At 38.4% G+C, this 24,951-nt stretch overlaps 1 protein-coding gene across 2 annotated transcripts in view; it reads right to left on the reverse strand.

The window, feature by feature from the left end:
- LOC140162556 (solute carrier organic anion transporter family member 5A1-like) overlaps positions 1-24,951 on the reverse strand; it is a 42,887-nt gene continuing 17,936 nt past the window's right edge. For both annotated transcript variants that reach the window (XM_072185812.1, XM_072185811.1), the window contains exons 3-11: positions 24,004-24,339; positions 16,860-17,216; positions 16,204-16,356; positions 13,793-14,012; positions 12,151-12,340; positions 5,179-5,375; positions 4,583-4,647; positions 2,068-2,285; positions 1-311 (exon numbers count right to left, since the gene is read on the reverse strand). In XM_072185812.1, coding sequence (XP_072041913.1) covers positions 243-311; positions 2,068-2,285; positions 4,583-4,647; positions 5,179-5,375; positions 12,151-12,340; positions 13,793-14,012; positions 16,204-16,356; positions 16,860-17,216; positions 24,004-24,339 — 1,805 coding nt within the window. In that variant the 3' untranslated portion in view covers positions 1-242. The remainder of the gene's footprint in view (positions 312-2,067; positions 2,286-4,582; positions 4,648-5,178; positions 5,376-12,150; positions 12,341-13,792; positions 14,013-16,203; positions 16,357-16,859; positions 17,217-24,003; positions 24,340-24,951) is intronic.

Here is a 24,951-nt window from a genome sequence, read left to right on the forward strand (position 1 = left end):
TTGGAGTTGACTTCATTTCAAATTGAGAGCGGTGCCACCACTCTGACGTACGAGGAGAGGATACGATATTTGACCAATAAGGATAGAGCAAATTCAGAGTCATGCCGCTACCGCTCAGCGGCGTACCGCTTGGTGACTGTCGCTTGCAGAAAATGCAAGCGGTACGGTGAAGCGTACCTTGCTCTGCGACAAGCGGTAGCAGAAAGTATGAAACCAGCATTAAGATTATCTCTGGGTGACTTCTAAGCACTGTCCAATACGTCTAATTTGGTGTCAGTCTTTTTTCTGGTGCTGTTGTCCACAGAATCAGTCTGCATATTGTACATAGAAATAATAGAAATAATACGATATGATTACCGTTGACAGAGTTCTATAATTGAATACCTGAATACAAAACCCACCCAAGTCCATACTTCGGTCAAACTGAGTTGAGCATGGGAAATTGTTGCTTATACATAGGCCTATCATATGTATAAAAGAACAGCTTAAATCCACTCTCTTAGTACATTGTTGTCCATTGTTGTCTTTGTGTGCAATTTAAAAAACAACCGAAGTCCACCCAAAAAAATAACGCCCACGAATTCCCTGAAATGCAAATCGTCATACCAGGGAAATGAGAGTCACTTCCCTGGTTATACTTAACCTAATACAGTTTGATTATAATTATGCTCGTATGATAAGTTAATACCGTATACTATTGGTTTACCTTGATATATCTTAAAAAGATTTGTCTTTCATAGTTTTACATTTGTTCTCGCAAAAAACATGGTAACTCGTGCTACAGTTTGCATGGTTTGTCCACCCAAAAGGTTGGAAACGAATTAAGTATACAAAATTTTAAAAAAACAAAAACATGAAAAGCAATAAAACAAAAATAAACATAAAAATTATAATAAAACCTTAACCCTAACGCCCTAAGGGCTTTTTGGCGACGGGAGGGAAAGAAGGAAAGAATAAAGAGAGAAAGAAGGAAAGAAGTTGTTTGCTCTGGGTGGGATTCGAACCCGAGACCCCTCGCATGCCAAGCACTCGGTCGGCGACACTGTGCCACGGGTCTTGGGCTTCGCTGGCCAGCGAAACCGTGCCTATATATCACTTGGGGCGATTGCGTCATCACACCACGTGGGATGCATGCACGAACAGCGCATATATCAAGTAGTATTTTGTAGTATTCAGGCGGGTTAGGGTTAAGGAAGCCTATACTGAGTTTCGATAGTGGTAACCTAACCCTAACGCCCTAAGGGCTTTTTGGCGACGGAAGGAAAGAAGGAAAGAATAAAGAGAGAAAAGAAGGAAAGAAGTTGTTTGCTCTGGGTGGGATTCGAACCCGAGACCCCTCGCATGCCAAGCACTCGGTCGGCGACACTTTGCCACGGGTCTAGGGCTTCGCTGGCCAGCGAAACCGTGCCTATATATCACTGGGGGCGATTGCGTCATCACACCACGTGGGATGCATGCACGAACAGCGCATATATCAAGTAGTATTTTGTAGTATTCAGGCGGGTTAGGGTTAATGAAGATGCGCAAAAGAGATCCAAAATGTAGGTCTTATTTCACTCAAAAAAATAACAAATTTGGCAAAAAAACGCTTTTATTTAAAGAAAATTTATGGCAAACATTTAAAAGACGACTTAATTTAAAGAGCATGTTAATCTCTTTCATTCGATACCAACTTTGTAGAACTTGTAGTTAAGTTTTGGGTATTTATGCGTTTTCTTTCGTTTTCTTATATAATTTTATGATTATTTCACTAAGAATAAGAACTTCAACTAAAACGAACGTACACTGTTTAGCACCTTACGAATATAAATGACAATGTCTTTAAATTAATGACAAAGGACGAAATTGCTTTTACGATTCACTAAACCATCGCCATGCGAGACGTAATTGACCACAGATTTAACGAATATCAATATACAGATACAAATATGAAGTTCAATGACCGAATAATGAAATTGCTTTTGAGTTTGTGCGACTTCGATTTTTAGGACGAATTTAGACTGTCCTTTTTGTGAATATGAATGAAATAGTGCGAATTACTCTGGGAAAATTAATTAACATACATACCTGCACAGCACTGGTTGCTTGAAGTTTCAAAGCCACTACAACGACACTGGTACATATTATGCAGAAGACACGAAGTGCAAACAATGTCCCAAAAAATCCAATACGGTATTCCCCAATATCATATAGCCAACAAGAACCACGTTCACCACATGAACGTTGCCATAATATACAAGCCGAGTTGATGATTGCCCCAAAATACACTGGGGCCGGGAAGGAACCTGGGGGAAAACGAATCAAAATTATAAGGTGTGTTGTAATTTTATTTTGCCTAGTTGACGATTTGCATTGATTCACACAATAACACTTTGCAAAGTAGCGTTAAAAATTCATCAACACTGCACCCTAGCGTCACAAATTGGAGTGTATGCCATACTAACCAACGTGTGTCACTTGGGGGCAGTGTTGAGGTCCACCATTAATTCAAATATCCCTTTGTGCTTGATATAAACAGTTGAAAGTCTTTGTCTTATCACACCACTAAGGGAAACATCAAAGAACACCGCCAACTGGACATATTTTCTTATCATACAAGGTGTCCCATAAAAAGGTTACATGTAGAAAATGAACCGCATTTTGTGATGGTACAACAAAACAATGTCATTTTTTCAGATATTGTTTATTTATCCTTCTTGTAACTGTTTGCTAAGTTTCAATTCCGTATCTTAAAAGCGACTTAACTTATGAGCGCAAGATGACATGGGTGTTAAGAGTGGCTGACCATCAAAATATCGCACAACGAAAGTTGAACACAATCACACTTTTGTTTTCAGATTTTTTAATTTTATTACTTTTTATGTTTATCTTATTTTTCATTGTCAAACTTATTGCACAAAAGAAACATATTGAAAAATTAAATATTGTACACTGAAAATAAATCATTTTGAGTTTCTTGACTCTTGGTGGTAACAAATAAAGGAAATAGGAAATAGTTATTTGATAAGAACACGTTTTTGGTGAAAGCAGTTCTGCACGCTGTATCTCCTGTTATCAACATAGTGAAATGAAAGACAATCTTTTGCATAGGGCTTGGTTGGATATTGTTGACTTGAAATAGCTGCTGTTTTTTATATTTCTGACTGAACTCTTGAAATTAAATTGAACAAGTTTTATTCGTTGTTTATCAGAATAAAATACTGCACCTGTCATGCTATGGCTGTGTCTACTCAAGTGCTCCGCCAAATGCACGGTGACTGTGACGATGGTATAATGAACCTCGTGTTGCATTATGTCACGTAAAGAGCTTCGTCAGGAATACGGGCTAAGTACGTATAGGTTGTGAACTTGACATTCACAGGGGTACTAGTAGAGGGTACATAGATTATGTCATGAAAAGGATATTTATATTTGTTAACATTAACTTTCAAAAATCTACATGTAACCTTTTTTTGGGACACCCGGTACATCAGGTAGTTTCTCTTATCATTTCGTATCATGTCAGTTGAGCGCGTCTCAGTTCTCGTATCAGGTCAGTGAGGAATTTAAAACTTAGCAAGCTCTAAAATGTTGCAGAACCAGTCTACGATTTAGCGTAATTACAGTGCAATTTCGACCATTTTATCAACAATATTCAAGTGAGTCCTGACACAATTCAATTATAATTCAATTTTAACCCTGACTCTACCAAACATCAAACATGTCAAAAGACCTCAATTCCAAAACCATAATGCACGGGTAGCTATCCCACGTGATGGGATTGCGTCATCATGCGAACAGTCATAAGGCGACGGAAAGCTTGACAAATGATGTGTGATTTACTGCACAGCGATGCCCTCAATTTTCTCCAATTTCTACTTTTTGCATGATTGTAATCCCCAATGTTGTACTAAAATACCATGTGAAAGACTAAGCCCGAAGTGCTTTAATTACAGTAAAATGTAAGTCTTATACTATATACCGGGAATCCCCGGTGTTTACCGATCGAGTGATGGATGACACGTCTCATGCATGTATGTCATTGAATCATTGGCGTTAAAACTGTGTTTTCGTCCTTATTCGTTATTGTTGTACCTCCCCCCCGATTCAAATACATGTAGCTAATTGCTATACGTACGTAGAAAATTATATTTTCATGTAAAATGTCCCCCCTGATCACTACCTGCCGATCTTACATTACCTCAATTGGTCAATTACATGATATCTTCACTTTAATCACCAATCAAAATGAAGCTTTGCAAATAATTCACCCCAATTTTTTTACGAGGTGAAATTATTCTAACATGTTGCTGATTGGTCCAATTGATAATGAGAACTTCTTTTTGGCCAATCGGCAGGTAGTTCTTATGGGGTTTTAACAACTAGCAGGTTGTGTTAGAACATCTAACAAAGATGCCAAAATCTTAATTTTGATGATTTTACGATCCTCCGGAAAAGCCAATCACTGAATAGGTATCTAAGGATATTTTGACCGTCACCGCCTGCGTATTGCAAAGCCCGCTTCATTTCATAAAATGTGCAAAGAAAGTCTATAGAGGCCATATTGTCCAAGGTCCCATAGATCATCAAATAGCAGACTTACCTAATGTTAACGCAATGACCTGTTTTAAAGCTACAGCAATAGATCGGTCTTTTTCATCAACAACTCTAGATATAAACAAATATACATACAAAATCATGAATTATGTGAAATGCCCAAACATATAAATAAATTTTTGAAATCTAAAATTGTCGAACGTGGAAGTTATTTTCCATGACTTGAACGGCATCATTCTGGGTTGCTTGTTTCTTAATTCTCTTTACGCGGGTGTCGACTGCAGACGACATGTTTCAATTTTTTTTTACAAATTCAAAAATTTCAGAAATGTAAATTTTCATGACCATATTTGGAATCAGCATGAAAAATGCATTAAAATGAGTACAAGCAAGCCTAGTATTGGTTCAGTAGTTCTTAAGTTAGCTCTTGATATTTTGAGAAAATATTTCAAAACTTTAACTTTTTCCGTTGAAGCGCATGGTTAGCACGCAGAGCATTAATATTTATCGTAAAACCCGCGCTCCTTTGTTTATAGAATATTAATTTAACGAAATTATCGAAAATGTATACGACACCTAAATGTACTGCTAGATCTGCGCCATTTGGCCAATATACTCACGGCAAAAAAACAATACACTCACCGCATATTTACGTATATAAATGGATTAGCTATCATGGTACCAAAAGATAGACCAACAAATAGCACCACAAGAAATATTGTTAACATCATATTTATATCACAGTCTCCAACACATTGCCCGGAAGTCGCGATACCTGATGGGATGCTTTCAGTTGCCATGGAGACATTGGACAGGATGCAGGGACAATCGTAGTAAGTCTGAAATAACAAGAATCAAAAGTTAGACAATCATCTTAAAAATACGGATCTAATTTAACATTAACTATTAATTTAACGAAAGTATCGTCAATGTAACGAAACCTAAGTGTACTGCTAGATCTGCGCTACATGGCTAATACACTCACCACGTATTTACGTATATGAAAAAATTAGCTACGGATAATCTTGTTCTTGTTTTCTTACACAAATCTAATTTAACATGTCTCAGCTTAACCCCATGAGAACTACCTGCCGATTGGCCAAAAAGAAGTTTTCATATCAATTGGCCCAATCAGCAACATTGTTAGAATAATGTCAAGACGCAAAAAAATGGGGTGAACTGTTTGCAAAGCTCCATTCTGATTGGTGATTTAAGTGAAGATATCATGTAATGGACCAATCAGAGGTAATGTTAGATCGGCAGGTAGTGCTCAGGCGGTTAAAGTTACTTTTTCACGCAGTGAGATTAAAACATGATAAGGAAACATTCACATTCCCTATGCCATGAACAAATACCTAGCGCGCTCTAAGATATATTGATTGTTACACAGCCGTGACGTTAGTCACGGCTGTGTCTTTTTTCTTACAGGTTCTTTCTTCTGTCAACCTTTACATTTGCTCTAGCACTCACATGTTTACATCGATTTTGACCTAACTTGGTCACAATGATCATTGACCGTGCCACTACATGTCACATGAAACTCGTGGGGTCAAAGATCACGCAGGGGTCAAACACGTAATTTCAACTAAAAATGCATCTTCTCCCACACCTTACGTAGGACAGCGACCCCACTTGCACACATGCATTGTTATTACCCAGTGTCTATGTGGTGTACACAGATTTGGGGTCAAAGGTCATTAAGGGGTCACTTCCGGTATAAAACGAAAAACCTTCAAAAATTTTATTAGCTAAGTAAAACATAGCACAGTAACGGTATGTTCACATATGATCCGCAGTCACCCAATGTATATGTGGTATTTTTTATATTTGAGGTCAAAGCTCATTAAGGGGTCACTTCCGGTATAAAAACAAATACCTTTAAAATGCATCTTCTTCCATAAATTATGTGGGACAGAGACGCCACTTGCACACATGCATTGTTATTACCCAGTGTCTATGGGGTGTACACAGATTTGGGGTCAAAGGTCATTAAGGGTCACTTCCGGTATAAAACGAAAACCTTCAAAAATGTTATTTGCTAAGAAAAACATAGGACAGTAACGGTATGTTCACACATGAATTGTGGTTACCCAATTCATATGTGGTATTTTTTTATTTGGGGTCAAATGTCATTAAGGGGTCACTTCCGGTCTGAGACGAAAAACCTTCAAAATGCCCTTCTGCCACAAGTAACATGGCAAAGTGATGCCGCGTGCACACATGCGTTGACATTAGCCAATGTCTATGGGCGTTTTCATATATTTTGGGGTCAAAGGTCATTAAGGGGTCACAACACGGCTGTGTTCGTGGTCTTAGACCACAGCTAAGTCTAGTTATAATACTATTATTACATGGGAAAACAGTGGCATGATTGACGGGAATTATATAAATAAACATAATTTATCGCCAGATTCGCCGTCACAGGGAGGGTGGCAATGTTTTTCTCGCATTCACGGCCCTAGCTACTATGGGCTATTTGCGGGGAGGAGATAAGTTTAAGGGGAGGAGATAAGTTTAAGTGACCGCTTATGGGTTCGAATTTCAACCAGCCTAATCATAAAGCTCCCGTGGCCCAGTGGTTAAGGTACAGGTCTCGTAAACATAAGGTCCTGGGTTAGATTCCCAGGCGGGATCACTTTTTCTACTTGTCTTCTTGTTATTTGCGACGGCGAAAAATTATGTTTATTTATAATACTATTCTTAGTCAGTGGGAGTGGTCTAGTTCGTAGACACATTTCTGATTGGACAATCGCATGATTTCGGGTGCCGTCTATCAGGCCGTAGACGACCCCACGTCATCATGCGTCTTGATTTTCTACACACTGGGGCTAATTTATCAAAAAATGTGGGCACTGTTGTCGTGACGGATTTTTCAAAAGCTTTTGACCTCATAGACCACAATTTACTCATCTCCAAGTTTGTTCATATAGGAGTGAGAGAATCACTCATTCCATGGATTTGTAGTTTCATTTCTGGTAGACAACAGTGTGTCAGATATAACCAAACTTTATCTGACTACAAAAGTTTAAATGGGGGGCTGCCACAAGGCACAAAAATGGGCCCTTTGGGTTTCCAAATCATTATCAATGATGCAGCATCAGATGCTGATGCTAGTGTGTGGAAGTATGTAGATGACCTATCTTTGGCATCAAATGTATCCTATCCTACCAAGAGTACGCTGCAAAAAGATCTGAACAGTTTTGTTGATTGATCAAAAAATAATAATTTGACACTAAATCCATCCAAGTGTCAAGGGCTTCAGGTTTGTTTCATGAATGACCCACCTGCTCCCACTGTGTCTATTGACGATGTGCCTCTTCAGTTTGTTAAATTTGCTAAAATTCTTGGCATTTGGATACAGGATGATTTGAAGTGGGACAAACAAATTAATGAAATGCTAAAAAAAACCAATAGCCGCATGTATATGCTCCGTACTCTTAAAAGATTTGGTTTTACATCTGATGAACTTGCAGTTATTTACAAAGGCTATATACGGCCATTGTTAGAATATGGTGATGTTGTATGGGATTCGTCTTTGACATGTGAACAGGTTAATTCTCTTGAAAGAGTGCAAATAAAGGGCTTGCAAAATAATACTTGGCAAGAAATACAACTCATATACTGATGCAATTGAAGAATGTGGAATTCAGACTCTTTCTGACCGTAGGAAAAATCACAGTGTTAAATTTGCTCAGTCTCTGCCAAAATGTGATCGTACGAGCAATCTCATTCCCCCTACAAGGCGTTCTATGCATGGCAGAGAATTGCGCAATTCAAATTCCATCACTCGTTTACCTTGTAGAACTGAGCGGTTCAGAAAGAGTCCAATTCCACACTTCATCAACTTACTTAATGCTTAAAATTGATGTTTTGTTTCACCCATTGATGCAGTTTAACAATTTGATGCAATTTAATTTAATTATTTTGATGTGTCAATTTTTATGGTATGGGTATGACAGTGAATATGAGTGTATTGACTATTGAGTGACTTGGTGTGTATGCATATTATTTAGGGTGACTGTGTTTGGAAGTACATGTAAGAGGTGCGCTCAAGAGTGAGTGGGGGTGTGTTTGTGAGGATAAGTGTGGAGATAAGATTAGTTAAGGGGTTTGCTTTCATAATTATGTGCAATATAATTTTGTGTTTCTTTTATGCTTTTTGATGCTTATTTGATTTGGTGTGTGGCGAGTATTATTTGTGGTCACTGGGTTTGGGAGTAAGAGGTGTGCTTAGGTGTCAAGTGGGTGTGTGTGAGTGTGGTGTGATGGGGTGAGTGTGGAGATAAGCTTTTATAATTATGTGCAATATAATTCTGAATATTATATGTTTTTCTTATGTTTATTTCTTGTAATATGTATTTTAATAACTTTTATGTGTAATAATAGTAAATAATTTTTTGATGTTTTAATATTGTAAAAAATGACGCAATTTAGCTATTTGCCACGATGTTATTTTCAATAAATATGAAATGAAAATGAAATAAAATGTAACACGCGTGTAGAGGTGCGCGTATGTATCGCACTGGATGCGTAGACTAGTGCGGAATACGCGAACACGCTAGCAATACGCGCAAGAGAATACGTGAAGTTGTTTCGTTCATTTTATAATGAGGGGAGTTTTTATGACGGTAACTTAGTTTTTGCTTTAAAAAATTGTTTACAGTTATTAAAATAATATTTAACTGACTAAGAATGAGAATAAACGATAGGAATTTTTATTTTGCCTATCCTCTACCTATGATAGACGACAGGCAGGTCCAATGCGCCGGCATCCACTACTCAAAATATTGGACCTGCCTGTCGTCTATCACACGGTAGAGGATAGGCAAAATAATAATTCCTATCGTTTATTCTCTAATTATGATACTAGAGGGAGTCCAAAATGCATTGTGACATAAATTACCAAATTGGACTTGGGTGGGTTTTGTATTCATGTATTCAATTGTTTGTAGACATTGTAAACACTACACAAAAGTATTGTAACATTGCTACAAAAAGAGGAATTCCGCAAACTGTGGTTGAACATTGATCCAATATCCTGTCGATTTGACATGAAATGTTCTTTGTGTCAAATAAGTAAAGCACATGCATCTGAAAAATTCTCCAGATGGTTCCCTACCACTGATTATTAATCGTCAATGACCCTTTGAAAGACTCCTAAAGACAAGGTGTTACACCCACACACACCACCGCCAACACCACAATCGCCACTATAAGCTGCGTGGGATTTTGTTTTTTCAAGAATTCTTTGTTTCAAGTTGTTTGAGTATGTCCTTAAATAACTTTACCGGTCAAAATTATTTTAATGCTAAAATGGGTCAAAATTAGGACAATCGTGGCCTAAAACCCGATCAAAGGGAGATGCTCGTTACACAACTTATTCCAACTTTACTTCCTATCAACATAATCCCCCCCCCCAAATTCGAGCCCACTGTGCCCTCACTGCCCTGTAGTAAAATCAAGCCCTGAGCTCATTGATATTTTTGATATTTAACAGTACTTGAAGTAAACTTTATAAATCTGATGATTTATACTTAAAGTGTATGTAGGTGGGATGAAAAGCCGACGATCAATTGAAAATGTTGACCTTTCGTATTGAAGATATGGATTTTTACCCAAAACACCCAAAAAAATAGGTCTTTTGGGGAAAAAAATCCATATCTTCAATATAAAAAGTCAAAATTTTCGTCGGCTTTTCCTCCCAGCTACATACACATTAAAATATATCATTAGATTTATAAAATTTATTTCGAGGACTGTTATATATCAAAATTTGAAAAATATCAAATTTTAATAATTTGTCATAAAATTTGTATTATATCGTGAATTTCAAAAATGAAAATTATTTGATATCAGAAAGACATGCTTCGTATTCAGAATGCAATTCGATACGTCTGAGGTGCTCTCATGTCTCACAAAAAATACTGTCGAAACGCCATAAACGCTCATTCTAGATCCCTTAAGGCGCCCAAAAAGCACCCAAATCAATCGTCTATGACCTTGGGAATGCTCGTGACGTAAGCTAAGGGTTCGCAGTCACGTGATCCTACTCGGAAACATGTAAACAAGACTTGCTTCCTGTACTTTGCAAGCTGCCCGGCAAGTCTGATTTTCAGAATATAGCTTGAAATTAGAGGAATCTTCAAGTTGCTGGTTCCTTCTATATATATTAGAAATAATAGAATTATTGTCAACACAAACATTTTCCGTAAAATTGTTGACAAAATCAGTCATAACTGGCTGGGTATAATTGGGTAATTGAGTTTGAATTTCGCGCTGGGATCAATTCCATGCGCAAACTTGCTGCTACCGTATACCGTTCATGTCATGGACTGAATAAACATGATCGAAAAACAAATTAAATACTTGTTTGTGACATTCCCTATTCTTGATTCATTTTAAAATATCTGATTTTTAAAAATATCGTCTTGCAGTAATCAAAAAATTTATAAAAAAATCCAGCCCATATTTAAAAAGGTTTTCATATTTAGCGCATTGCGGTAATACATTCTTTCCACACAATCACGATTGAAAGAAACAGATAATATATTATGAAATAAATACAATTTAGGCTTAGTAGACCATTATTTGATGGAATTCTGAAATCTGAATAAAATTAAAATATTGTCACTTGTGTCACGATTCTTTAATGATTCATCCCGTAGAGATGTATCTACGAGTTCGCCTATCATACATGACCGGTTGTAAAGCTAAGAAATAATTAAAAAATCCTGCACATGTACCTTATTCTATTCCTTCATTTTCTCAATGTGATAAGTTCATCTCAACTTGGTGTGACGATCTGAACTGGTAGCACTAACAGTTATTTTTTGCAATCTGTTTTCATTCCGTTTCTGCGGCGAATCTTCGCTCTTCGTGCTTTACTGTAATATTCCCTATGCATATCGTGGATGGCTTGGCCTATCCCAAATCACCCCGGCCAGCACTTTTCCCATTTTTAAATCCACACACTTTATTCATTCTTGATTTGATCATGATGTTTCCTTCATGTTATTCTTATTTGAAGATATTTTTCATGTAAAGTAAGTTGACAATGACTGAATTCGTGCATTGGCAGCTATTGGCCCGATGCATGTCACAGTAATGCATGGTCATTGTGTTTACAATCAAACCCGGAAGTAACTGTGTGTCCCCGAGCTGACGTCATCAACGAGAGCGCCCAATTTGAACGATTTCGTTTTGTAATTTAGGGGGGTGCCAATATCCAATCTTTGCATGGAGATTATGTCTAGCCTGGTACGTTAGGCAAATAAAAAATATTCTTTTCTGCTTCCTGGCATCATAAGCTTTCCATTGATATATAACTTTATTTTCAATGAGGTTCACCTTTAAACAACAACACATGAACACCCTAGACATTCCACAATTGCCAGAATGAGACAATTAGCGGTAAGATCCTTGTCCTGGGCCGGGGAATTTCAGGCTACCTCAATTTTACACAAGAGCGTATTACCCACCGCCGGGGTTCGAACCCGCAACCTCTCGCACCCTAGTCGAACGCCTTATCGATTGCCGGAATTGAACGAATTAAACTGCCAATTTAACAAATTAATTAACTGCCGGTTGGACATTTTAGAGCTAGGAAAATCTTACGGTATTGGTCTCAGTAAGGAAACTGCTGTCTGTAGACGTAGAATCATTAGCAAGGTATGCATTGCTAGTAGTACACCCGGCATGACACGGTGATATATAGGTAAGTCCATCTGAGCCACAAACAGGTCGGAATATCTCGGTTGGACAACTACAATCGGCGTTACATGAGCCATTTATACGAACCTCATTGCTGGAAAAAATACACACATACGGGTATATGTTTTAATTGTTACTTTGTTAATGGTAAATAGTTAAGTTACAGGTATACTGCTTATTTGTTTCGTACTTGTTTTTCTTTCTTATCTGTCTGTATGTTTTATTGAGCGTTATGGCCATGTAGCAGCCCTTGTAATAAAAACTTAATAAACATCTCAAAAAAGTAATTACCCCCTTTGAATAATAGCTATTATTCAAACACGAGCTATTGTATTACAAATCTGTAAAAAGTAGAACTTATTTCTGCATATTTTGGCACCTCGTTTGTAGCAATTGACTAAATGTTGACGTCACAGCGTACATTTAAATCAATGTAACCCAAGATTTGAAAGTTGCAGTAAATTCTATTGATTTGTATAAATCTGTGTAATGATATCTGAGTGTTTTTGTATTGTTGTAAGTGCAACTTTCAAATCTGGACCTCACTACATTAAATTGACCGTTGTTTTATTGTTTTCTAGGCTATCGTATCAAATGAGTTGCCAAAATGCGCGGAAAAACAATCTGCTTCCAACGCATTTTACAGATTTGTAGTAAAATAGCCCGTTTTTTAATAATGGTCATATTTGAAGGCGGGTAATTACTTTTTTTGAGATGTTTATGTTTACGACGTGTACCGTTACAGTATATTTCACAAACATGAAGGGGTTCCTTCCAGGCTTAAATGCCTCATCAATTAGTGCATGTTGTCTTAAATATTGCCTAGAATGTTGAAGGAACGAAAGTGTGTCGACAGGACCGGAATGTCCCTCTATCGAAGCGAATGAACCAGATATTCCTCCATATGCGGGGGATCGTTACACCACCTTCCATGCATTGAATAAAGCCGATACCCATTAGCTCCCATTTGTACACTGGATGAGAAGACGTAATGGGTGAAGAACCTTGCATACCGTAATTCCACAACGCGTTTACGCCGTTGGACTCGAACCCACGACCTCGATCTACCTCGCGATTATGAGTCGGGGTTTACGTCATTATGTCCCTCTCATAGTACGCTCGTTTCTCCTACTTTCGGTCCAAATCGGTTTGTGCTCCTTCGTTAGTTTAGTCCGAAGAGAGAATTAAGCAACTGGGACCGAGACTAGTTTTCTCCAACAGCGCTAGTGGCATGAATGACTGTTTACGTTTGTCTACAACCTTGGCGAAAATTCGTTGCCACACCAACACGTTCTTGTGTTAAAAGCACGCAATCGGAGCCAAATATGTGATAGTTTCGTATTATTTTGTATAATAGTTGCAAATGCACATTCAGATTAGACTCTCCTCCCCCATTTTTCAATGTTGGGAGACTGTAATGTAGAAATGATGACGATTTTATCCAAATCAACAATGCAATAGGAGAGCGGGGAAGGATGTTGGCCAATAAACGCTCAGGTGTGGCAACATTTTTCGCCAAGGTTGCATTCTTTATCTTTATCTATACCTGGCAGATCCAGTAACTAATACGTCCGTGTAAGGAACATTCACGCCAGCTACACCACGATCGCTGCACCCGACGAACATGAGTATAAACATCGCTGAGGCCGCACATATATTGCATATGAGGACGAACACGGCACATCCATAAGATTGGAGCCTGAACTTTCTACATATGAAACCCGACGTTAATGTACTCAACAAAGTTGCAATCATAATTATAGCACCTATGATTTAAAAAAAATTTATCAATATATGTGACGTGTCATGTCAAAAGCAGACACTTTTGGGCAGGTTATGAATTTTGAGGTTTTTACGTATCTTAAATATAGAGATATTTTGCTCCACAACGACGTTTTCCCCAATGAAATCGGACATTCCTAAGCGAAGATATTGAGTTCGGACGTTATGGTATTATAAAATTGGAAATTGAGATATCGGCCTTTAAAAATATTATTGACAGTAGGAATTAACTTAAAAAATGTCTCAAAAAATACAAGATGCCAGTTATATTCCGGTCTGAAACTATCAGACAATATTTTTAACATTGATAACATCACAAATTCGCAACAAACCCAAATTGTGAAAAAAACCACCCACCGGCAGATATTTGGCTATTTCTCCATTTACGATCCGTACCAAAAGTGTCTGGTTTTGAAATGACACGTCACATATATGCCGGTGGGGCACATCATCAAATGTTGATGGTGGGTATGTTCCCCGCAGAACTGGAAATGATGTTGGATCTTTGGGAGCTTACAGCTTATATAGCATATCCACAGCATATTCACAATCAAGAGCCTTTCTTGATTTTCTTCCTCAAAACATAAATGAGAGGAATGGGAAATTTGTGGGTCTTTGCAAATTCTTAAAACTCCGGGGTCTTTCGGACCTGCATGGTCCAAAAATTGGGATCTTTCTGGGGAGGATATAGCCGTATGGTTTGTATTAAGTGCCCTCCCCTGGGTAAATTCTTTATATCCCTCATTATTAGCGTTCATAGATATCATGCCATATCGCTCTCAGTTTATTGTCATGGTTATAGTTTAATATTAATATTGTTGAAGAGCAAGCCGATATTATAGTAACTTTGTTTGACCACTCCCTAAAGACGGCAGTGACGAGTATTAAACTACCACACATCCACCCGACACACCCCACACTCTCACCACATTCACCTTTTAAAAATACTCATATTCGACCTATTCTGTTGAATACTTAGAGAATGCTTCAAAACTCAACCGCCGGTCCGCCCGGCACACCGACATCGCCTGGCTTTTAATTATTTGGTGCAGCAGAGACACTGAAATGAATACACGGGATCGATACACGTGAATTGCTATGCACGATTTTGATATCAGACGAAAATCTTCGGATACTGGGTTAGAAAATGATGAATATCTCCCGCAAATGAATTTTTCTCAAGAAACCAGATGTGGTCTCATACACTTGAAAATACGTGTTGAACAGATATGATAGTCGTTAGCGTGCGCTTTGAAAATTGGCCGTGCGCTTTGAACTCAAAATCTGACCAAAACTCTATGTTATATTGCGTTGGTCCTGTATGGACTACATCGCGCAGCAGGCTATAGCTGCACTCACTACTCAGTGGAGGCAGTATAACCATTGACCTGTGATTGACCGCAATGTCGTATACAAGCTTACTCACACAGCGAGAAATCAATTACCCCGGTTATTGTCAGTAGCCCTAGTCAGGTCATCACTTCGCTAATTATGCATCTCATAAGGTCCGAATAAATGGCCATGGGTGGCTGTGGATTCAACCTACCATGGCGATTTCTACCATGAAGATATCGGGGCGATGTCACTGTGCCCGGTTGGAGCCGGTTTCTGTTGTTCTAAACAGGCGGCGGATGACATGATCGAGCCGGCAACTTATGAAACCGCCCGGCCGTATGGCATTTTCCAATATAGTCGGTTAGTTTTGTGGGGTTCATTATCGAACCCCAACGGTTTTATTATCGAACCCCAACGGTTTTATATTATTTATCAACATAGGCCTATTTGTTTGTGATATTTCAAGCGTTTTAAATTTTCAAAATAATCCCATTCAATTACACGGTTGACGATGAAAATTTACTGAATTTAGAGAATGCAATGCGGCCACCACCTGGTTCTAAACAACGGTTCATCCTTGCACCGGTTATAAATGCGTCTCATTTGTTAGGAGAGAAATTGTGCAAAATCATGCACCTGTACTGAGATGTTGGTGCGTCTAGTTCATTAGACGTATCAACATCTCAGTACGCGTGCATTATGTTGTAAAATTTCACTTCCAACAAGTGAGACACATTTATTAACCTACTATATTGCACTGGTTCTTCATAGGGTTGTATGGTCCTTTTAAAAATTGTGTTGTAACAATTAAAATCTATTTCGATATGGTCATAAACTTACCGAAAAGTGTGGAGGCCAAAGATGAACTAATAACGAACTGAACTTGGAGAGTCTTTATGATGAAATTCCCCAGAGCGATGTAAGATGCATTATCGACCAAGGCGCCAAAACTCAAAAACATCAACGGAACATTTGTTACCAAACGCTTGAGAGCTGAAGTGACAAAAAAGCAATTGCGGTGTTTCTTGGAACGAAATCAAAACTCAAACGGTGGTTGACCGCCGGTTCCGGCCGGTTCCGGCCGGTTGCTATTGTTCTCAACAATGGTAACCGGACGGAACCGGTGGTCAACCGCCGGTCGAGTTTTGATTTCATCCCATAATTGATTTGATTTGATAATAAGGCGTCTTATGGAGTTACTTCCGGGATGGGTTGGGGTAGTCAGCGATTAACACCCTACTCTTCTTGAAACTGACTGCGAACTATAATACATGTACATGTATGGCTCTTCTGTATACGGGACCACGTTTCAAACCTTTTTTTTTAATCAGGGCGCAAGTGGGAATGCCCCCGGGCACTTGTACGTCAAATTGTGCAAGAATATGTTGAGGCCTCTACTGGTCATAACTAATGGTAATTCTGGGATAGCCTGTAGGTCTATTATAGAAGCTCTCTACACTGTTAGTTTAAAGATTTTAAGATTCAAGATTATTTACCTTTAAAAACGCCGCCAACATGGTACAGAAACTGCTTGAAGATCGACTTATTTGCACTTACAGACATCGTTTCCTCGTTAGTTTTCTCTTTAATGCAATCATCATCATTTGATCTTTGACCTGTTGACCTCGGCAATCGTTTTGGAAAGAGGCCCATTATCAACGATACCAAAATCCACATGGATCCACAAGCTATTAATCCTAGCCACCAGGATCCAATCCAACGTGGATCATTCTGAGGAATATCGGGAATACTTTCGGCGGGAATCCGGTCGAAATCAACATAGATGGACGTCGTCTGCGAGCTAAGAAAAAAACCAAATGGTGCGCCTATGGCTACAGCTATGAACAGAAGTGCTGAAACAGAAGCACATGAGAAATTTAACTTAAAGGATTAGGTTATTTTTGTTTTAAAAGTAATAACGATTTGATGCCATTCAACACTGTGTGGTAGGATTGGAGGTCATAAAGAATTGCATGGCGATAGTGTTGTCAGGTTCGGTCTTGTTCGATCCTTGCTATGCTCGAGCCGGGTGCCTGGGTAGATATTCCACCTGAGTCTACAGTCGACACCCGCGTGGAGAGAGTTAAAAGTTTGTGAACTAAATCGAATCAGCTCATGAATCAATGCAAGACGCAGTCATCAAGGCCAGGGTAAGTGATCGAGGTCAGGAATCGTAGGTAGGACATAAAAGAAAAACATTCTTTTTGGTACAGAGAGGTCAGGGAATTAACACATCCAGAGCTTTATTCTAAAACAAGTAATCCATATTGTGATGTACCCTGAGTAATTTAATTTAATTTTTTAACTTTGTTTACAAGCTGAAAGTATTTCATGAGATGGGAAAGCCCCTTGTAATTGCAAGATAATGGTGTGGAAAGTCATTTTGGAATTCCCCGAAATTATTGTAAACAAAGTCAGAGCTATGTTTGGAACTTGGAAATCCCCAGTTCATTATTGCACCATCAGAACCCCCCCCCCCAGGAAGTGATGTAATGTGAAAGGTGAATGTGTATAATTAATCTTGGGAAATCCCAAGATTGCAGCAATGTTGTGAAAATGTGATTGAAGTAATGGTTTATTAATAGATGATGGGTTTTTGCATGAGTACTGATATAAAAGCTTGAGGCTTTTGTTTGGACTTTGAGATTTGAGATTGAGAAACTCCACATGTGTGTGATGGTCTTCGTGCTTCAAAAAAGAAGTACATTTTAACCAGTTTATGTAGCCAATAATTGAGTTGAAGAAGCCTGATTTATTAGCATTTGCCAAACATTATGACATGAAAGTAAAACAAGCTACAAGGAAAGCAAATAATCAAAAATGCATTGATTGATGTTTTGGTCGGGGAGGACATTTTTGATGAATCCTATTTGGAAGAGAAACTTGAAGTAGAAACTGAAATTGGTGGGGACTCAGCATTTAAGTTGAAAGAGTTGGAAATTCAATTAGAACTGAGGAAAATGGAAATGGACCAAAAGAAAATAGAAATGCACCAAAAAGAGAAACTGAAAATGATCAAGTTAGAGAATGAAAATAAAGAAAAACAAGAAAGGCTAGACATTGAAAAACAAAAACTAGCAATGGAAGACAAAGCTCGCCAAGACAAGATGGCGCTTGAACACCAAAAGTTGGAACTTGAAGAAAAAGAAAAACAAACAAAGCTGCAAATAGAAGCACATTTGAAAGAAAAAGAAATTGAGAAAAGGTACAAGTTTGAACAAGAGAAGTTAGCAAAGCTAGGTGACAAATACTCATCAAGTTTCTCCTCAAAGTCAGGGTTTGATGTTACAAAGTATGTAAAGCTTGTGCCTAAATTCAAAGAAAAAGAAGTTGACGAGTATTTTCAACATTTTGAAAAGGTAGCTACAAATTTGAAATGGCCTCCAGAGCATTGGACCCTACTGTTACAAGGAGATATATTGTGGAGAAGACAAGTAAACAGCATCATTTTCGTATGAGGATTTCATACGCAAGGATATTTATAAACGCAAGAGTACACTGGACTTCGCAGATTTTCGCAGGACAAGTGAATGAGGATATATTACATCAGTCGTCCAGAAGAACATTAACATTGCAAGAACTCTAGGATCACCAACAAGAAGACCGCTGGTTAAGTACTGATAGAATAAAACTGTGATTGTGTGATTTTAGTGTATATTGTTGTTATATGTACCAAGCATACTTTATTTTCAATTAAAGACTTAGATTTTGTTAGCTTAATCAAACAGTGTATTTGTGTTGTGCATTCGTGTGAGGTCGGGTAAAAGGTAATTTTTGGCCTTGAGTCAGTACGACTCGTAACAAAAATAGTTTTGTGGGGAAGGCCAGGGAAACTTACTCAGCTCTACCAATAGAGAAGTGTAATAATTATGAAGAAGTCAAACAGGCAGTTCTCAAGGCCTATGAACTGGTGCCTGAAGCATACAGACAAAAGTTCAGAGATTCAAGAAAGCAAGCAGATCAAACCCATGAAAGAATTTGGTTTATCTTCTTTCTCAATGAATGAGAAAGAAGATAAACTTCCTTCTCCTGGGGATAAAAAATACCCCTAAAAATGACACAGCCTCTGAGCATGAACAAATTGGGGAAACATTGAAAGACCCATTAAGTCATGACAAGCTGATTCTGGAGCAACAAAATGACCCAGAACTCAAAGAGATCAATCAAAGGGCATTGACCCTAGAAGCAAGATGGTGTGCTAATGAGAAAATGGCGCCCACCTGATGTACCTGCCGATGAAGAGTGGAAGGTAGTGCATCAAATTGTGGTACCAAAAGTCTACCACACTGAAATAATTAACATAGCACATGATAGTCCCATGGCAGGGCATTTGGGTGTTAAGAAAACTCATGAAAGAATTCTGAGACATTTCTGGTGGCCCACTCTCAGAAAAGATGTTTCTGAATATTGCAAAACATGTCACATATGCCAAGTAGTAGGGAAGCCAAATCAGAAAATATCCCCTGCTCCATTAAAGCCAATTCCAGCCTTTGATGAACCATTTAGTAGGGTTTTTATTGATTGTGTAGGTCCCCTACCAAAGACTAAGTCAGGTAATCAATACCTTCTGACAATTATGTGCGCGTCAACACGCTTTCCTGAAGTCATACCCTTGAGAAATATTAAAGCAGTGACTATAGTGAAAGCTTTAACTAAGTTCTTCACATTTGTGGGGCTCCCCAAGTCCATACAGTCAGACCAAGGATCAAACTTTACTTCTGGAGTGTTTCAGCAGGTCATGTATCAATTAGGTATAGAACAGTATGCCTCAAGTGCAGAGGATGATTTAAGGAAGCCCCATCATGCACTGTAAAAGTGTTATCACTAGTGTTTCAACTGCCACTTTACTTTTCAAATCCCATTGAACTCTGTGCAAAAGATGTTGTTTTAGAATTGCCCGTGTGTCATTATTACTTGGTCGATTTCAGATCTAAAGTGATGTATGCATGAAGGATAATTCACGACTTCTGTAGATAACATAAAATGTGAAATCGATCAACTTCTAGAAGGTGTTTTTATTGTAAATATATCTGTCCAAATTCAAATTTAACCATGCACGTGTGTATGCAGTGGGCGGGCAGTGGTGTCATGTTCACTCACACAGCTGTGCTAACCGCAAGACTTGCTGGGAAGTGCTTAAATCATCCTCTGCCTCAAGTGCTTACCATCCAGAATCACAAGGTGCACTAGAAAGGTTCCACCAAACTTTGAAAAACATGATCAAAACTTTCTGTTTGGAATTTCAGAGGGACTGGGATGAGGGAGTACACTTGTTGTTGTTTGCTGCTAGGGAAGCTGTTCAGGAAACCTTAGGAGTTAGTCCTTTTGAGTTAGTGTTTGGACACACAGTGCGCGGGCCCTAAAAGTTGTTGAAAGAAAAGTGGCTCAATGATAAATCAGATATCAATTTATTGGATTATGTCTCCAATTTTAAGCATAGGCTTAACAGAGTAACTGATATCGCCAAAGAAAACTTGAAACAGGGTCAGGCCAAAAAGAAACAATGGTATGATAAACATGCCAAAGAGAGAGTGTTCAAACCAGGTGACAAAGTTCTAGTGCTGTTTCCAATTCCAGGACACCCATTGCAAGCCAGATATCATGGCCCATGTGAGGTAGAATCAAAAGTGGGTGAAGTAGATTATATAATCAAGACTCCTGGTAGACGCAAGAGCAGGCAGTTATGCCACATAAATATGCTCAAAGAGTATGTTAAAAGAAGTGACAATGGCATTTCAAAACCTGTGTGTACAGTAAAACATGCTGATAATGTAGACAAACATGCCGATATAGACAAAATCGCCAATGTAGACAATAGTAAAGTTGACAATTCTGATGTCACATTTGACCAGGATAAAGAGCTGGAGCACAAAGAGTATAATGTAAAATTGAACAGTTCTGATGTGCTCACTAATTTGGACTCGAAGTTAGGTCATCTTTCTCAAGATCAACAAAGTCAAATTGCAAATTTGATTCACAAATTTGACAATATATTTCCTGATACACCAAGTAGAACAAATGCTGCATTTCATGATGTAGATGTTGGTGATACAAAACCAATCAAGCAGCATCCTTACAGAGTCAATCCATTGAAAATGGAACATCTCAAAAATGAGATCAATTATATGCTAGACAATGATATTATAGAACCAAGTAGTAGTGAGTGGAGTTCACCATGCATTCGTGTTCCCAAGCCTGATGGTTCATACAGATTAGTAGCAGATATGAGAGCTGCAAATGTTCATTCAAAGACAGACTCGTCCCCAATTCCAAGAATTGATGAATGCATAGACAAAATTGGGAATGCAAAATTTGTTAGCAAATTTGATCTTTTGAAAGGGTACTGACAGGTTCCACTCACAGACCGTGCCAAAGAGATTTCTGCTTTTTGTTCACCATTTGGTCTTTACCAATACAAAGTTATGCCATTCGGGTTGAAAAACGCACCTGCAACATTTCAGAGAATGGTGAACCAAATTGTGGCAGACATAGAGGGACGTGAAGCGTATGTAGATGATTTGATTGTTTACAGTCAAACTTGGGAACAACACATGGAACAACTCCATCAATTGTTTAAGAAGCTGTCTGAAGTACAATTGACAGTCAATCTGGTAAAAAGTGAGTTTTGCCATGCCACAGTCACATACTTGGGATATGTTGTAGGTCAAGGTCAGGTGAAACCTATCAAAGCCAAAGTTGAAGCAATTGAACAATACCCCACACCTGTAAACAAGAAGGCACTCATAAGAATTCTAGGAATGGTTGGCTATTATAGAAAGTTCTTTCCAAACTTTTCAGAGATAGCTAGTCCTTTGACTGATTTGTTGAATAAAGATGCAAAATTCATTTGGTCAGAACAGTGTGAAAATGCTTTTCACAAAGTCAAATCAATACTCATGAGTTCACCAGTACTTACTGCACCTGATTTTCAGAAGCAGTTCAAGTTGACTGTTGATGCCAGTGACATAGGCTGTGGAGGTGGCGTGATGCAAGAGGGTGAAGATCAAATTGACCACCCTATATGTTACTTTTCAAGGAAATTCAACAAGCACCAGAGAAATTACTCCACAATTGAGAAGGAGTGTCTAGCATTGCTATTAGCATTGCTACATTTTGATGTGTATTTGGGTACCCCAGTATACCATGTGCTTGTTTTCACAGATCACAATCCCCTCACCTTCATCAACAGGATGAAGAACAAAAACCAACGACTGGTGAGGTGGAGTTTGACCTTGCAAGAGTACAATCTGGACATCAAACATATTAAGGGAAAAGACAATGTGATGGCTGATGCCCTGCCCAGAATTGCATAAAAAAAAAAAAAAAAAAAAATCCTTTAAAAGGGAAGTTGTGTGTGACAAGTAGTCATTGTGTATGATGAGTTAAATACTCAAAGTTAATAATATGTTGAAGTTGATGTAAAAGAAGAAAACATTTAAGAAAGTTTTCATTACATTCTTACTTTCTTCTTTTAACGGGGAGGGTGTGATGTACCCTGAGTAATTTAGTTTAATTATTTAACTTTGTTTACAAGCTGAAAGTATTTCATGAGATGGGAAAGCCCCTTGTAATTGCAAGATAATGGTGTGGAAAGTCATTTCGAATTCACCCCAAATTATTGTAAACAAAGTCAGAGCTATGTTTGGAACTTGGGAATCCCCAGTTCATTATTGCACCATCAGAAAAAAAAACCCAGGAAGTGATGTAATGTGAAAGGTGAATGTGTATAATTAATCTTGGGAAATCCCAAGATTGCAGCAATGTTGTGAAAATGTGATTGAAGTAATGGTTTATTAATAGATGATGGGTTTTTGCATGAGTACTAAAAGAAGTACATTTTAACCAGTTTATGTAGCCAATAATTGAACTATTTTAATACAGCAACGAAGGAGATAGCGAGCAAACAAATGAGCTCTTCCTCATCAAAGGATTAAAGTTCTTCTGTCGAATTGCTGGAGTTTGCTGGGTTTGTGAAGGCCACGCATCTGTCAAAAACAGTGGAGCTGTGTTAAAGAAACCTGTTCCCTGGAAAAAGAGTGATTGGTGAAAGAAACACCATTATTGGAGAAAGCAGCGCAAGGAGATATATTGCGGAGAAAGCAGCGCAAGAAGACAAGTAATAGGAGCAAGCAGCATCATTTTCGTGTGAGGATTTCATACGCAAAGATATTTATAAGTGCAAGTGTACAATGGACTTCGCTGAATTTCGCAGGACAAGTGAATAAGGATATATTACATCAGTCGTCCAGAACATTGCAAGAACTTTATGATCATCAAGAAGAAGAATGCTGGATAAGTACTAAATAGATAAAGAGTGTTTATATTTGATTATTGTGTATGAGCATTTGTTGTCATAATATATTGTACCAATCATAATAACGTGCTTTCAATTAAAGACTTAGATTTTGTTAGCTTAATCAACAGTGTATTTGTGTTGTGCATTCGTGTGAATTTGGGTAAAAGGTGATTTTGGCCTTGCGTCAAGTACGACTCGTAACAATATTGTATAAGTGAATAAATCAAAACTCGACCGCCTGTTGACCGCCGGTTGACCGCCAGTTCCGGGTGGTTTCCAGCGAAAACCGCCTTGAACCGGCGGTCGAATTTTGATTTGATCCCTAAAGAAGACATTAGCCTTACTTGTATATGTAGGAAGTTGGTGCTTGCTAAGCCCGTCATCCAAATAGGAGAATGCAAGAGGATAGAAAGTCGACGAGCCGACACCAGTTAAAGCCCGGCCAATGAGCAGCAATGATATCGAGGATGTACGTCCATTATCACCATCATCACACGCATTACGGGCAGAATCAGAAATATTCACGAGGTCGCCGGTAGCGACAATGCATAGACCGTCTTCATATGTGCTTGTTGAGGAGGAGAACTGGTCACTTCCGAAGATAACGGATGCGGGGTCTAGTGGTTCTGTCACATAGTGGGGCATGGCGCAGATGATTAAGCCAACCCCGTAGAGAATACCTGTGGGTAGGTAGAAATAATAAAGATATTCTTTAGGCGACAGATAAAAACACTGTTTTATGGCCCGGTGGACTTTTCAAGTAGGGTCGCCGAAAGCATGAAAAATCAGGAAAATTTTAATTTTTCAAAACATTTTCAAAAAAAAGTTAGCAAAACAATTTGCAAACATATTTTGAAAATTCAGTAATAAAGGTTCTTAGTATCTGATCCATAAATTGCACTTACTTGTGTGCGTTTCAGCAAACAATGTTGCCTTATTGAGTTTTTGAAATGTTTTGCACTTTTTTAAATGCTCCATTCAAACTCCATCAGCAAAAAACGGCTGATTTTACATAATTGGTACAGCATAATATAATAATCAAAATTGTCGGCATTCCCAAAATTGCTTGCCCCCCCCCCTTGGCTCGCCAAAACTTTCTCCCCCTCCCCTCCCATTTTACCCTCTCACCAGAGCTCATAATTATTGCACAGCCCCTTATTCCTGGACAGTCAGTGCACACGGTCCCGAGAACTGTCGTGTACCGTGTGTACCGACAATCTTTAACGTGCCGACGGTCTATGAGGGCATCGTTCCCCCAGCTACGCCTGTGAGTTCATACCTCTGTTACTTAC

Source organism: Amphiura filiformis, chromosome 10 (genome assembly GCF_039555335.1).
Source record: "Amphiura filiformis chromosome 10, Afil_fr2py, whole genome shotgun sequence".
In the NCBI taxonomy this organism is placed as follows: domain Eukaryota; kingdom Metazoa; phylum Echinodermata; class Ophiuroidea; order Amphilepidida; family Amphiuridae; genus Amphiura; species Amphiura filiformis.